We start from the raw sequence: 16,098 nt of genomic DNA, 5'->3' as shown, positions 1-16,098 counted from the left end.
AAAGCAATAGTCTAGTTTCTATAATTGGTAATTTGTTAAACTGCAGGATTCCATTTCCGTTAATGTGAATGTGTGGATAAAAGGCGTTTTTCTTTGTTTTTGTGTTCCCGCTAGTCCTTATACATTTATGGTTGGATCAGAGAATCCTCTTTTAGAGAAAGTGATGGAAACATACACTTCCTATCATCCCGGAGACCAGTAAGAAAGGGCTTGAATGAAGAAGTTTTCAATTCCAATGACTGGTTTCCCGAGTCAACTGCTGTCGCCGCAAGCGGAACCTAAATTGTTTGGCTTGTAATGTGTATTTCTTAAGTCACATAACTAAGCTTTCCTATGGGTGATCTTGTCAAATTGGTAAAGCATATGCATGCAGTATATACAGGTGGCGTTATCAAGCAAGTGCAGTTCCGGATCTGTGCTTGCTTGGTAGACCCCTCGAGGGGGTGAAATCTGTCTTTATGGGGTTCATAATCCTGCAGGTGCTTGACATCTATTCTTGGATGAGTGAGAGACTGAGTTTTAGTTCATGCATCTCGTTGATAGAATTGACCTATATGTAGAGTTGGATGTCTTTGGCATATTGGGGAGTCTTAACGTCTGGGCTAGCTAGCCATAACCACAGTGGATCCATCTAGATGTGAAGATGACTGCGGTTAGGATGGACCCTTGTGGGATGGTATTGGGGTCTGTTGCTTCTCATCTCTTCAAACACATTAGTCAGTGAGGTAGGAGACCAATCATACCAGGGGAGTCAAAACCACGTGATTTAAGGAGGCCTGCAGACATGTTCTACCTTTGCAGGTCCACCCCTCTGCACACTATCAATATTTTGTCCTTAGTTGGTGGTGCTAAAGTGCCATCTGTAAATGGGAACTAAAAATGTCGATCACATTCTGACGTATGACGCTAGACCGAAAAGCTCCCTCGTAACACCAAAGCTGCCAGTGTCTAAATTGAATGTAACCCTCTAAGCTCCATCTGCTGCCATCCACATGAAGAATACACACAAACTGCCTGTCATTTCATATGTGCATCTGTCCACTCTCTGTTTAGAACTTGAAGAACAGACTCTCAGGGCCTTGGAGTTGGAGCAAGAGCGGAAAAGAGCTGAAGAGGAGGCCGAGAAGCTGGCAAAGGAACGGCAGGCTGCCGAGGAAGCCAAGGAGGCACTTCTCAAGCAGTCTCAAGACCAGCTGAAGAACCAAGAGCAGCTAGTACGTGCGCACTTAGTGTTGCCATTCTCTTTTCATCTTCTCTGTATTCCCAGGATATATCCGGCCCATTTGCAAACATTCCTCCATCTCATGAGTTGGATGGATTTCTTTCGTTTAACCAATTACAAGTCTTGGCAACAAGTGGTTCAATTTACAAAAGAATATTGAGATGGCATAATACTTATTTTGGCATAGATTAGGTTTACACAAATTGAAAAAAATTAATTTGATACGTACAAACTAAGGACAAATAGCAGGGTTCTGCATCCTCTGGCTCTCCAGTTGATTTGGACTAGGACTCCCATGATCCCTCACGATTGATTATGCTGGTTAACGCTGATGGGAGATGTAGTCCAAAACATTTGGAGCGCCAAAGGCCTGGAGTGCCCTGTCCCAGAGGCTGCTATGAACCACAGGGCCATGCACTGCAAGCAAACCATGTATGTGACACAAATATTTTCCAACATATTGTAAAACCAAATTGGATCAGACTGGTAATGTTTGCAAGAATCCCAGGTCATGTGCTGGGCCTTCAAGCCCTGTTAATTTTTTCTTTGCTTTATGGGCCTTATTCTGCATTTATATTGGGCAGATGAGGGCGGAGACACTTCAGTAGAAGTGCTGACTGCATTGCATAAAATCAGTAGTGTCTGTGGGTTACTCCCTTATGATCATTCCGGGCGAGGAGAGGTTAAAAGGTTTCGCTGTGTAAGCTGCATGACGTATGGTAGCGACTGCATATTGACTTGTGGAAACAAATAGTGTGAAACATTTCTTATATACTTCTCCTCCAACATTACCTATACATATCCGTATGGAAAAGGTGCACTGAAAGTAGATTGATAAGTACATGAAATGCAAACATTCTCTTTAGTGTGATTAATACAAAGAACCTTTCTGTTTTCGTTTTACCCTACTGGTTAAAACTGGATGTTCTACTCTGAATGCCATTTCTACATAGCAATAAGGGTGTAGTGTGGTTTGGCGGGGCAAGCATGGGAAAGACCCTTGCAACCTCCACCCCGCTGCCAATATTTCTTCAGGAAGCCATGCAAGATCCCACTGGGTGGAGTGATAGGCATGAAGGCAATGCAACTCTGATCTGATTCATGGACTGGCAGTATTCGAATGAGTAGCTTGCATGTGGGTTGCAAGAGACTTGACGCAATCTTGCTCACAGAACCCCCGTTTGTTAATTAAATGACTTTACTCATTTTTTATTTATTTTAATTTTTGTAACGCGCCAACATGCCCGTAGGCCTCAGGGCGCACACAAAGACAAGACATAGACGAGCACAAGAGGCAGTAGAGGAGGACGGAGTCAATGAGTTATTCCAGGTTGAAGAAGTGAGTTTTTATGGTGCATTTGAATACAGTATAGCTCTGGATCTGCCGTATCCGGGCTGGTAGTGTATTCCAAAGAAGGGGGCCCTGTGCATCAAGAGTGGTGCCTCCAAGTTTGGCTGTCCTAAATTTGGAGTGTTTGACGACGACTGCAGTAGATGAGCGAAGATTTCTCTCGTTAGGCTTGGCATTAATATGGGCCGACAGGTATGTTGGACCGCTGAGACTAAGGCATTTGTGGGTCGTGATAAGCACCTTGTGTGTTATACGATGTTTGACCGGAAGCCAATGAAGTATTTTCCGAAATGTGGAGATGTGTGCTCGACGAAACTAGTTGAAGATATTGCGCACCGCGTTGTTCTGAGCCACTTGTAAAGATTGGATGTTGGACGCAGTAGTGGCGGCTAGAAGACTATTGCGATAGTCTAATCTAGAATTAATCAGTGCCGTGGACAAGAGGGCACAGTTCTCTTCTGAGATGAATGGGCGAATGTATCCTATTTGCTTGTTTATGAGGCCGCAGCTAGACTTAATGCTGGAAACATGGGACTTCATGGAAAGTTCTTCGTCCAGGACAACTCCTAGGGTCCTGACTTTCTTCTGGACGGGGATGATAATATCTGCGATAGGGAAACTGGCATAGTTGGTTGGTATCTAATTTAGTCTGAATATTTTTAGATGACACAATAAGGAGTTTGGTTTTTTTGTCATTCAGAGCAAGGGAGTTGCAGGCCATCCAGTCCTGTATGGCTTTGTATATTTTGTTGACTGTTTCAACGTCACTGCTATAAGAGCCACTCGGCTGTATGACTACCTGAGTATCGTCAGCGTAGTTTGTATATTGCACTCCTAGTTTACTTAGGAGATCAAGAAGGGGACGGATGTATAGATTAAAAAGCAGAGGCGACAGACGGGAGCCCTGGGGAACGCCGCATGTCTGTGAGAGATGGGGAAAGATTGGTTGTTGCCTGCACAGACCCTAACCATTCTGCGACCCAGAAAGGAGGCTATCCATCTAGATGCTATTACGGAGCAGTTTGCGACCTCTCCAAGCCTTGACACCAGTAGCTGTGATCAACTAGGTCAAAGGCTGAGGAGAGATCAAACGACATATCAATGCAGCTTGATTTTTATCAGCTATGCTGGCTGGGGTGGATTTGAGATCTAGCATAGCTGTCTTAGTCCCATGACGAGCTCTGTAACCTGACTGACGGGTACCCAGAATGTTATGTTTTTCAACATGGGTCTGTAATTGCAGGTAAGCGAGTTTATCCAATATCTTGAGGATAAAGGAAACGTTTATGGGCCTATAGTTGTCGTTAGCTGGATCAAGGTTTTCCTTTTTCAATAACGGTTTACTCCAGGCCGATTTGAACTGGTCCGGTACTAGGCCTTCGTCAAAGGAAAGATTTACCAGTTTGGTAATCCATGGAACCAATGTATGTGAGGACTCCTTGAGAATACTTGTGGGACAGTCATCTGCGGGACAAGAAGTGGCTTTGAGGTCTTGGATGACCTTGGAGACACCGTCTTCGGTGTAGTGCGTAAATGAGAATTGAGGGGTGGTGTTTTCAATTATATCGGAAGGAGTGGAGTCAGTGGTAGTTTGCGTTGGTGCTACGTTGCTCAGGGCTTTCTTGATTTTATCTTTGTGAGAGTCGATCTTGAATAGAAATGAATGCCCCGACACCACTTATCCTTAATGATGTTGTTAGTGGGAAGAGGCTGATATTGAAACTCGGCTAGGATTTTAAAAAGCTCACTATTGTTGGATTTTGCATTCACAATTCTTTCATTATAGTGTTTAGCTTTAGCCTCAATAATGAGTTTTTTGTAGCTAAGGATGGATTTTTTTATAGTTTAAGGTATCATCATTTGGATCCTTCCTCCAAGCTCTTTCCAGAGCTCTTTTTTTCTTGTCTGGCGTCCAGAATATCGTTAGAGAACCAAGTGTTCTTTATGGGGCATGGTTTCAGTCTTTGTCTTCATTTTCAGTGGGGCAAGATCATTGACTGCTTCCTTAATATTGAGTGACAGATGGTTGATAAGTTCCGAGGACTCAACAAAATTATCAAGGGATTGAAGCTGAAGTGGTGTTCTCCACTCAACCCTTTCTATTTTTTTAAGTTACAGTAACGTTTGTTTTTGCATCTGGCTGCGTGAAATGTACAGGTCCTTAATCCGGTTGAGTTCTGGATTCTATTTTAAGCATGCTTCAATGCAGTGCCCATGTCAAACGTGTATTGAGGTGTGGACCCAAAAAGGTTTGAAGGGAAATCTAATATTTACTCTTTAGAGAAAGCGCAATGTCCTTGTTTAGACTTTATTCCACCCATTCTTGCATCTTACGGAGAAAAGTTACCCATGTGCTTGAGCTGTTACTGTGCTTAGTCGCAAGGGAGTAATTCTCTTTGAGAGCGTTTTTTGAAGGCTTGTGTTAATTGTAATTTTTTGACCTGTGGAGTTTAGTCATTATTTGATCACTGTACTGACTAGTTTGATGTGGCCAGTGTCCCAGTGCCCTGAGGCATGGGCTTTCTCGATTTATCTGCGCTCCACAAATTAGCTTAACTAAGACTTGGTATGTGACCCAGTATGCTTCTCTTTCTATATCAACAGGCTGCCGAACTGGCAGAGCTCACATCTACAATCTCTGAGCTGGAGTTGGCCAGACGGAAGAAGGAGAGTGAGGCTGAAGAGTGGCAGCAGAAGGTAAACACGGAACTAGAAAATGGGTTTTGTTGGACACCAGATCTAGGGATCTGCAAACTGTCTTGATGGCCCTTTCACGTCATTCACCTAATTCAGAGAAGACACTTGATACAAATGGGAGGATGGTGATACGCTTGCAGGTAGTGAGGCGAGTACATCACAATTCCTCACACTGACGTTGGTCATGTCATTACGAGTTTCCAAAACTGAGTCGAAGAGCCAAAGTTTTGGTGATCTGTGAATGCTTGTGGGACAATTTATTCTGGAGGGGGGAGGGAGGGCCGTGTAAACTGCCACCTCCCATCCTGATCCACCTTCACAATAGCTCCCTCCCCACAACCTGCATCCCAAGAATAGTTTACCTCTTATTTTCTATTCCGAGTGCTAGAAATAGAATAAATGGCGACACGTGCCACACTGCCCTACATGGGCCTACAATGTCCCATTAGTGCATGCTCTAGAGTACTATCGGGCAAGGTAGCAGTACGCACTTCCTTGTAGGTCCTTAATTTAGCATCTTCAAGCCTGCGGAAATCTCAGGTCAGAACTTCAACCTAATCAGAAAGGGTGGTTCAGCAAACTCCCGAACAAACACAGCAGTAGTCGTGACCTACAACTGCTAAGGCAGCAAAGTAGTTTGCATCATCCCTGAGAGAGCATATGTTGTTGTACACCCAGACGTCCCCTGCATTCCTTCCCGGCAGCATGCTCAAGGCATTGCACGGCTGATATCATATAACAGTATCCCAATCTTACTTGAATGGATGTCAAACTGAAAAATCTCTTCTGTGCTGTACTTTGAGTTGCAGCACATTGCTTGATGGATGTGACTTTGGGAGGGGACTGTGGTAGGTCAAGAGGAGGACTCTGATTATACATTTCACTGGTAAGTTTATGAAAGAAACCAAAGGCCATCTTTCCCTATCCTGCAACGCTTGCCCACCAAACAACTCGTCAGTAGTTGGTGAATGTCCAGAAATGAATCTGTCCAGCATCCAGCTCTAGTCCTACCTGACACTACCATGCTCTTAACTCGCTCCGGAGAATCTCTCCTTTCTCCTGCGGTTTGTTGGTTTTCCACCAACTGCTTTTCAATAGATGATCTTTAGGTGACTACTTTTATTAGATCGTTCACTGCATTCACTTTGATCTTGAGTTTTTGTTTCTTCTCTTGATTTCCTTTCCCAAGAGTAATCCTTTGCTTTTCACTGGTAAACTTATCAAACACGTATCTTTTGCTTCTGGGCTATTTCTTATTCTTAACAGTTCATATTCTTTGGATTCTTCCTGCTCTTTACTTTTATATACATCTACTATGCTCTCCTTGGTCTCAGGTTTTTCTGTTACAACTTGGTCCTCTGTTTTGATTAGACCTTCTTGGTCTAGACTAGTATGAATTACCCCCAATATACTTCTCCTTCACTTTTCTTTGTACCTGTACTGGTTTTACATCACTTTTCTCTTGACTGTGATGGGTACGCGCATTCCAATAATTCTTTCACTCCCCAGGCCTCTTGTCCCCATTACCCCCCCCCTCTTTCTTAGGACCAATGTCACTGGGGATTTTGATGAGGGTCTGCTTGCATCCCTCCCGCCCCCCTTGGCGTTTGGCGTCTCATAGCTTTTTGTCAGCTTCTCTTCCGTCTGGTTGCCTTCGATGGCTGTATGGTATTTTGAATACTGGCATTGCCGTTGTCTCCCTTGGTGGAATGGGTTTTCTGTTGCGAGGATCCTCAGTCCACCATGAATCTACTGTTGTCTCTCTCGCTCGCTCTTGTCTGGGTCTCTCGCTCACCCTTGTCTGGGTCTCTCGCCCACTCTGTCTAGGCACTTAAAGAAAAGTCTTATATTCCCTGCTGGCAATAACACGTGCTGGTTATCTCTTCACATATATGTTTACCAGGAAGGTTTGAAGATGTTATTTTGGAAGTTCCTCTAGGGAGTTCCTCACAGGAACCTTGTCTCCAAAAGAGGTTGGGGGGGGTATACCCTGGTGAGGTCCTACTTGCCTCTACCCCTAGTGAGAATATTACAGAGTGGGCTCACCTCCCTAGCCTCACAAGTGGGCGAGGGCTCCCGTTTGGGGAGAAGGGAGGAATTCCTGCAATTCGTCACAGGCCATAAAGATCTACCTAGCAGACACCAGGCCACCTGGATGCCAGCTTTCAGAACTCTGCTCCCGCACGTGCAATCTACCGAGGCCACCTTACATCACAGCACTGGAATTCACCTTGTGGTTACTTCCATCACTATACTCTTAATGCCAGATAACCCACCTTACCAGATCCGCTTTGCTCTGCTTTACCTCACAATTAAACAGATCCCAGTCATTCTTCTTTACTGTACATTCCTCAACATTGCCAATTCCCTCAAGCACACAGTTTAGTTCACATATTATCAGTACTTCAAGTTGGTTGTTTCTCTTTGCATGGAGTAGTCCATGCTGTAAAGGTACTTTGTGTATGTAAATGGGAGCGAGTGTAACCAGTCAGTGCATTTTTTTTCTTTCCATCATCTTCTCAGGCTGTCATGGTGCAAGTGGACCTTGAAAAAACCAAGGAGGAGCTGAAGTTGGCGGTGAGCGCCCCTCACGTGCAGGAGCCCATGCATTCCGAGAATGAGCACGATGACGAGCAGGATGAAAATGGCGCACAGGCGAGTGCTGAACTAACGGCCGATGTCTCCATCAAAGACCGCAGCGAAGAGGACCGCACCACAGAGGCCGAGAAGAATCAGCGGGTGCAGCAGCACTTAAAGGTACCAAAGCAAAAACCTGCCACCTCGTGGTCCGGGTATATTCTCTTGTCTTTACTAGCATCTAAAGTCTTGCAGTTGAGCAGGAGAATATTAAAATGGGGATGCAGGGAAGAGTGAGTTGGAGATCCCAAGAAAGTGTGACCTGTGTTGCAGAGGAAAGGCCCAGTGCATATCTGGATCCCTAAATTGCAGAATTTGCCCGTCCAGCTGCATAATCAGCCAACGTGTCATTTCTTTTTAACTGTGCTGGCATCTAGTTGCAACACACACATCACACAGAATATGTAGGATAGCTGTGTTATGCTAGAGGCAGCTAGTATATATTTATTACTTTTGCTTTGTAAATAGGTTAGTTCCTACATTTCGTGACGAGTATACGTAACTAGAGGTTTCCCATTTAATAAAAGGCCATATGTATGTTTGTCTGAAGCCGTCATGCACAGTAGAGGCTGCCCGAATGCACAAAATGCTCCGCTAGAGGGAGCTGTTGCCTTAGGAAATAGTCCAATTCGCATAGCTTGGCCTATTACTGCTAGAGGGCGCTGTAGGCATTGGATGTATTGTGGTCCTACTGTCTTAGTGAAAACCTGCACTTTGGCCCGTGTACACGAGTCCTTCTATAAGCAACACCTGTCGCTGATTATTAAGCTGCAGAGTTGAACACATGGGTAAATACTCCTGCTTTCTTGCCTTATCGGTTTGATTTCTAGCATTTGTCTGTTTTTTGTTCACACACACCAGTCTTGTTTGCTTTTTTAGGAAGCATACATTTTTGGCCATTTCCCATTTGTGGCTCCTTTTGGCCGTAGTGTCGAGTGTTGCATGGTAAAATGTCACGGTTTATGGGGAAAGAAAACGCTGCTTTTTGGTGGGAAACTGGCTGTACGTTTGTTTCCAGCTTTTTATTAAGTTGGAAAACCACCCTAAAAGATGGGTACAACTATTATTTTGCGAGTTTAAAAATAGATGCAAATGCTAGGCAAAGACATGTTAAACTTTGTATTTGGAAATGTTGGAATTGTACAGCACTCGGCTCTTAGGATGTTTTAATAACTGTATTACTTGTGTAACTCTGCCTGTCATTGTTTTTGGTTGTTAAAGAATTGTCTAAAACAAAGTAGTTTACTGTTTTTTAAATAGGATAAGCAGATTCAAGAGTTATTTTTGGGGTGGGATTGTGGAATTAAAGACCTGGAACAGGTTTTCAGCCCAAGGCTAGCAGTGGCATTAAACTGGTGGAATGGGAGCCCCATTCCTTGTCTTTTTCCTCTGGCCAGACTGAGTGGCTGCACCAATCTGTCAATCTCTGCATTGTGCCGCATTGTGTTCAAGTCGTTTTAGAGCTCACTTCTATTCTTTTATGAAATATTGTATGATTTCTATGTGAACGAGGGAATTTGACTCTTTTAAAAACTCCAAATCGGATACAGAAAGCTCCCCCCCCCCCCCCCCCCCTGCGTGTTGGGATGGCACATCGCATTTCCTTCCTGGTGACCATCGCTAAAGGAAATTGACGTTGAGTATTTTTTGGTTAGGTTGTCTTGTGTTAAAAAATGTCAAGATAATCTCGTCTTCTGATGGTGTTCAGGTACATAAAACCAAGGTCAGCTAGCCATGTGTTCCAAATGGTTTTCTTGGTCTGTTAAATGAGATTTGTGACCTGCTGTCTGGAGCTTTGCTTTTAGTGGACTCACCTTAATCATGTTTTCTGGGTGTAGAAAGTGGGTTTCTGATTTTGGAAGTACTAAATGCACCACAGTGACTCCTTTCATGGTTGTGCTTTTTGCCACACAACCCTTCCCTCTGTCCACTATCGGAATGTTGCTATATTCTCAGACTATGGTCTCGGGTACAGAAGATGGTATGTGCTTGGCCTGGGGAGCATGTGGAACCCCAGAGGGTGTCATTTTCTGTTGGTTGACAAATTAGGCTGGGAGGATAGCTCAGTGGCAACGCCTTTGTCTTGAAAACAAGACCACACAGAGCAACACTGCTTCGAATCCCGGTCCAGTGCTTAGAGACTGGTTTCTGGTATAAAGCGCATTACAAAAATTAATTGGGATTCAATGCCTTCTCCTAGGCAATATAAAATTCCGATTATCTTGGAGGAAGAGAGCCGAGAACTAAGCACTAGAAGTACAAGTCACCGAAGTTAATAATTGGTATGTCCTCGAGCAGTGCACACCACTAGAGTTGTCGTTCAATCTTTCTTCCACTTCTTTGCCCAAATGAGTGTAGGACTTCATAAACTGTGCTCTACAACAAGCCAGCCTCTTTTATGTCTTATAAAGTCTCGGAAGGATAGCTCAGCAGCAATGTGCTCGCCTTGGAAGCAAGACGACACGGAGCAACACAGGTTCGATCCCCGGGTCCGCGATTAGAAACCTCTGGGTATTAAGCGAGTTCTAAATAACCTATCGTATCATAATCGTTTCCATTTTCACTGTCATAACTTACATTGTATTGTTTTTCTTATTCTTAGACACTGAGCAAAGAGCTGGAGAATGCTCGGGATGAGACCAAGAAGACGACAAATGACCTCCTCCATGCTGAGAATGTGAAGGCAGGCCGAGACAAGTACAAAACCCTCCGCCAGATTCGTCAGGGCAATACCAAACAACGCATAGACGAATTTGAGTCCATGTAAATCTTCCATTGTTCCTCCCTCCCCCCCCCCCCCACACACCCAATGCCATACCCCACAAAGGCCCATATCCCGCCCCCTTTCGGAATCCCTCTCTGCGCTAGTTGTGCTGCGCTGGAACCACTACGGAGGAGTGACCATGGTCTTATTTATAAAGTTCCGCAAAGATGCAGTTGCAGTGGTTCAGCCATCGGAGAGTTTCTGTCGATGCATCTTTTCGAGCCATCATTCCGTGGAGCGGAAGGGTCTTGAAATTCTTTGGGCTGGACTCTACATGACCTCAATATCTCTTCACTGAAATGACTATCACTTCACTGGTTCACTGAGCCTACAATCCCACAGGATACTTCCACTCGTCTTCTACAGATGCGTTGCAAGCTGGAGATGCTGCTACCCCCAGCAACCCTGGGAGAAGCCGTTGACTTAGCAAGATTCTTTGGCTTCTGAAGATGTAAAGTCGCAGAATAGGAGGTTACATCGGCAGCAGTATGTTCTAGCTCGCTCTGAAGGCATAAATGCACTTATGAACGAAACTCCTTTGTGACGCATACAGTCAATGGTAAAAACCTGCTCGGAAAAGGAGCACACTGCCTTATCCTGCAAAGTAGGATGGAGTCCTTTGCTGGTATTTGGTTTAAGAACAGCAGTGTTTGTGAGTCTAGGGTTCGTTTGGGTCTACCAATTTGCAAAAACACACATGGCACAAGCAACCATTGCCTCATAACTACTAGCTGCCTCTGCAATATACCAACCATCCTGTCGTTTTTGTCTTGACCAAGTGTGAAAGCAACCAATTCTCAATGTTTAGTCAATTGCTGTTGTCAGTCTATACAGCCATAAGGACTGTCCACTGTGATGTGCACTCCCCGCCCTAGTCTGGTTTGACTACATTCAGTACTTAATCCTTAAAATCCGGGACCAGTTTTACTAATTTGTTTGACGTGGGAGCAGGTTTTAACATTTTGAACTATTTTCTCCGAATGTTTGCATCCTTCTGCCCCTTTCACCCTGCTGCTCCAGTTATCACAAGGTTGCATTGTGTAAGGATGGTATTGTGGTATTGTGACTAGTGCACAGAGAAAACCGAAACTGGAAAATTGGTGGTCAAATTAATTAAAATGTACCTCTCTGCATTTTTATTTGGGGGTGGATTTTCAGCTTTGACAGACCCAGCAACTGCAGTGTTATGGCACCTGTCAAACATTTCACTTTGTAATAAAATAAAGAGTTTAATGTCATCTGCTGCTTTGGAAGCAGATTAATATCCCGAGGGTTATTTTGGATATGATGTAATCTGATGTTGAAGTTACCAGTCGTGTATTATTTCTAGAGCCTCGTGACTAAACTAAGCTGATTTCTGCCCCACCCCCAATCCCCTATCACATGCTTTCATGCAATACCAAACTTAATACCAGCTACTGCTTGCAGGCACCTGAAATAGACTGCCATTGGACGGTCAGGAATGATTTGACTTGCATCGCACTGGGCTTTTTGGGGACATATGAAAGATTGCGCCTTTCTTATGCAAGTGGGCTGTGGCCATGCTGAGCTGCTCATAACTGCAGGGGTTTCTAGTTTGCTAATGAAAAGTATGTTTCTTTTCTTAGGCAATGCCCAGCAATAAAAAAAACAGCGCAGTTTCGAAACGAAATCTAATCGAATACACAAGCTTGCAGACTTTAAAGTGATTTATTCATACTTCAATAGTTGATGACCAACTTATACCACTTCTGCAATTATTAAATAACTCACTCCATTATGTCCTCATTGCGCTGCCATCGGGTTTAGAATGATGACTTGTGCATGGTTTAAAATGACCATATATATATGCGTAGTGGCTTTCTGTTGTGCGCAGTCGCAGTTGCGCTGATTGTAGCTAGACTGCCAATGATGTGGTGGCACTATGTAGGAAGTTCTCGAACTCTATGTAGCATATAAATAAAGAAATACACTCTAGACAAATAGGCCAACAATTTGCACTGAAGGGTCATATATGAACAAAATGCAAGCATTCTATATATTTTTTAATTGTCTTAGTCCTTGCCAAAAGCTGCGAATCTTGGCATAGTGCCAAAAAGGCTTTATTATGGAGTATATTTCTGAAATGGTTATGCACCGATCATCGCTAAACGGCAACGATTGCTTCCAAACCCAACAATGGCTCTTCGATTCAAGGTGGAAATCGTCCACACGATCAAGCACTTCGTAGTCCCCCATAGGAAGCATTTTGCATTTTTATTGTGTTCCAAACCATCATCAACTTTTCATGGGTTTGATGTCCTATCAAAAATCACTCCTTGTGTGGTTGTTCCAGCTCTGCCCTTTTCTACCAGTATTATATATATTCCATTGGTATCTAATATGATATGGATCTTGATTTGTATGTCTTTTCTAGCTATGCACAATTTACAATGTACTAGTTGTACAGGGAGGAAGGTGTCGAATGAACCCTCCTTTAAAAATATATACTGTATTACAAAAGGACAGATTTTGCAACAAAATGATGTAAAAGCTTTCAGTATTACAATTCTGTTTCCTTACACTTTTAATTAAATGTTTTTTGCATTTGCTGTTTTTTTTTTCTCCATAAAATGTATGTGTTCCACATTTTGGAAATGTGCAAATTTCCCAAGGAGAACATCCCAGCAAGTGTTGGAACATGTTTTTGTTTGTTCCATTGGTTTGTCCATCGATGTAAATTATGTTGCCTTATGTTTGATCGCCCTTTTTACTGGTTAAGTTAAAGACATGGAGAACTGGGCTTCGCCTTCATTTTTGCCTGTTCTTGTTTTTTCTTTTGGCCAGCCCGTGCCATTGCGTAGAGGACCATCGGAGGCAGATTAGAGTTCTGTCAGGTCAGTTGCAGGTCCTCCTATTCAAGTGCCAATAAATTTTGAGAAATGGAAACAATAGTGCGTCTGTTTTGTGAGTGATGCCTTTGCTGTCAAATGGAAAAATCAAATCCGTCTTTTACGATCGTCCATAAAAAAATATGCCAAAACACTTTCAAAAAACTGTTTTTACTGGGGTCTTCAATTGCCACAGGTGGAAGCAGAGTCCAAAATGACCAGTCGGTCTGCATTTAGGAACCAATGATGTCCTGTGAGTGGGAAATCCATCCTGTTTTGAACTCCTTCGTCGGGTGCTTTTGATTGGGCTTTGCTGGTTTTAGTGGTATGCTTTCATGTTGCATGGCTCCCTTGTAATTGTGCCTCTTGTGTTTGTTTGCACATAAACCGGCCTGGGCATGTCATGAGATGGAAAGATCTGTTCCCTTTTCCAAATTAGCGGTAACCTAAAGCCCTTAATCGTGTCCCTTTTGGAATCTTCATACTTTCACTGCTCCCCTTTCCCTTGCCTGTGCTAGCCGTTGAAGCCTCACATTTAACTCACTCAGGCTGCTTTTTACAATTCTAACATAAGTGGGCACATGTTTATATGGGTCAGGGTCTCCGGCCATAACCTGCAGGAGTTTCTGGGCCCCATAGACCCTCCCCTAGCCCCAAGACGTTCTGTTTACAGCTGTTCCTTACTGAACCCAAGTCACCTCAGAAGGGAAATGGGAAGTGGATAAAATAACTTCTGATGCTTGTTAATCTGCTTAGAATCACATGCTGTGCATATGGTCCGACATCCAGTGGTAACCGTGGAGTATTGCATCTTGTCTTTCGGGGACCGAAAGGGGAGGTTGCATAGGCGTGTCCGTAACACTATACCTATCATGACATGTAGTGTACCCAAAATCCCTCACGCGCCGAGGTCCCTCCGATTGTTTTCTTCTGCCCAGATAACTGGTTGCCCTTTATCAGGGCTCTTACTAGAGATATTGTTCATCTCACTGAATTGTTGGTTATGCCCCGTTAAGTCACTTCAACTACAAGAACATCTTCGGCGAAGTCTACGGGGGATTCCTCTACGGCTCTTGATTTCGGCGCCTAAGATCCGGCGGCCGGATTTTCCACGTGGTCGGGCCTTCTGGCCGACCTATACAGTAGGGAGAGTGGGGTCGGTGTGGCCATATTGTCGTTATGTCTTTCCTCCTTTCCCCTCTTTTCCCTTTTGGTCTGGTCATCCTTCCCTTTAGCTATGGAAAGGACTCCTTTTAGATTCTGCCCTAAGTGTAGGGTTAGATATCCTTGGAAGGATGAACACAGGACGTGTAACGCCTGTCTCCCCCTAGAGCACGACGAAAAGCGGTGTGCGACCTGCAAACTCCTTTGGCCTATAACCCTTAAGGAGCGCCGTGTAAAGCGGTGGGCTGCATAAGGTATGTCGGGGGTGGAACCCCCTTCCCCCACCGCCACCCCGGCTGAGAGTGACGGGGGTACTTCGGATGACCAAACATCCGTTGCAGATGTTATAGACCTTGAGGCGGACGCTTCTAGGTCCACCACGCCCGTCCCTGACCCTTTAAGGCCTGACTCTGGTCTCGCTACAGGGACAACACCCGGCAACAGGGGCGTACAAGCGCATCGCACTAAGCACACAACCCCTATACCGATTTCAACGTCTTCGTCGAAAAAGGTGAAAGTGCCAACAGGGCCGCCAAAGCCAGTTTCCTCGGATCGTTCTGATCCAAAACCTTCGCCGCAGCAGCATCTTGCGACTGGGCAGTCCAAATCAAACAAGGGCGCTACTCCAAAAACTGCAAATGTTGAAGCGCGGAAGTCCAACGCTTCGACGGACTCAAAGGCCGCGGTAGGCCTGAAAACTACAGCTAGGCTTCTACCCGTAAAACCGACCGCTAGGCCCTCTAGCACTGCTGACGGTAGTTTACCTGCCGTTAAACCATCGGAGCCTTTGTTTCATGCTGATTCGGCGACTATCGAAGACCGCATCGAAAGAATTACAGCGGCTGTGGGTCTTACCCCGGTGCCACCCAAAGTTATGGGACAAGCCGCAGAAAAGGTTTCAGATGTGGATTGGGATCCCGATTCTTACAGCGCTTCCGAAGATAGCCAGGAGCCTCTCTCCAACATCCTAAAGGACTATTTTCGACGCTGTAGGGCGGAAAACATAGTTTCTCCACCCGCAGGCCCGTTTGAACTTATCTGTAGTCAATTTAGAGGACCCAAAGGGTGTATGGATCGACTGGGGAGGATTATAGGGGTTTCTCACCATCCTCCACCGAAAAGGGCTCGAATGGACCCTAATCTCCAGATTGAAGACCAGTCTCATGCCTTCCAGCAGGAAGACGTTGTCCACATGGACACATATAGGGACATTTATAATGAAGAAGAGGAAGCTTCATGTCTTCAAAGTTATGAGGAAGAACAGGATATTACGGACAACTGGGAGGAAACCCAGCAGAAAGGTCTAGACCCATGGACACAGCAAGATCAGGACTGTGTTGTGCCTGGATTCTCCTCCGTCCACCCCGGCTCGCCAGGCCTCTCCTGTGGATGAAAAAATGACATTCAAATCCAT

General features: G+C 44.6%; 1 protein-coding gene across 3 annotated transcripts in view; it reads left to right on the top strand.

Moving 5' to 3' along the window:
- The window catches only part of MSN (moesin), a 278,033-nt gene extending 264,452 nt beyond the window's left edge, over positions 1-13,581 (top strand). For all 3 annotated transcript variants that reach the window (XM_069612528.1, XM_069612527.1, XM_069612529.1), the window contains exons 10-13: positions 1,054-1,214; positions 5,178-5,270; positions 7,794-8,027; positions 10,510-13,581. In XM_069612528.1, the coding sequence (XP_069468629.1) occupies positions 1,054-1,214; positions 5,178-5,270; positions 7,794-8,027; positions 10,510-10,674 (653 nt within the window). In that variant the 3' untranslated portion in view covers positions 10,675-13,581. The remainder of the gene's footprint in view (positions 1-1,053; positions 1,215-5,177; positions 5,271-7,793; positions 8,028-10,509) is intronic.
- Positions 13,582-16,098: the final 2,517 nt, after the last annotated feature.

The sequence above is a fragment of the Ambystoma mexicanum genome, chromosome 5p (genome assembly GCF_040938575.1).
Source record: "Ambystoma mexicanum isolate Mex_15411 chromosome 5p, UKY_AmexF1_1, whole genome shotgun sequence".
Taxonomy (NCBI): domain Eukaryota; kingdom Metazoa; phylum Chordata; class Amphibia; order Caudata; family Ambystomatidae; genus Ambystoma; species Ambystoma mexicanum.
This window is presented reverse-complemented; position numbering and strand designations above follow the sequence as displayed.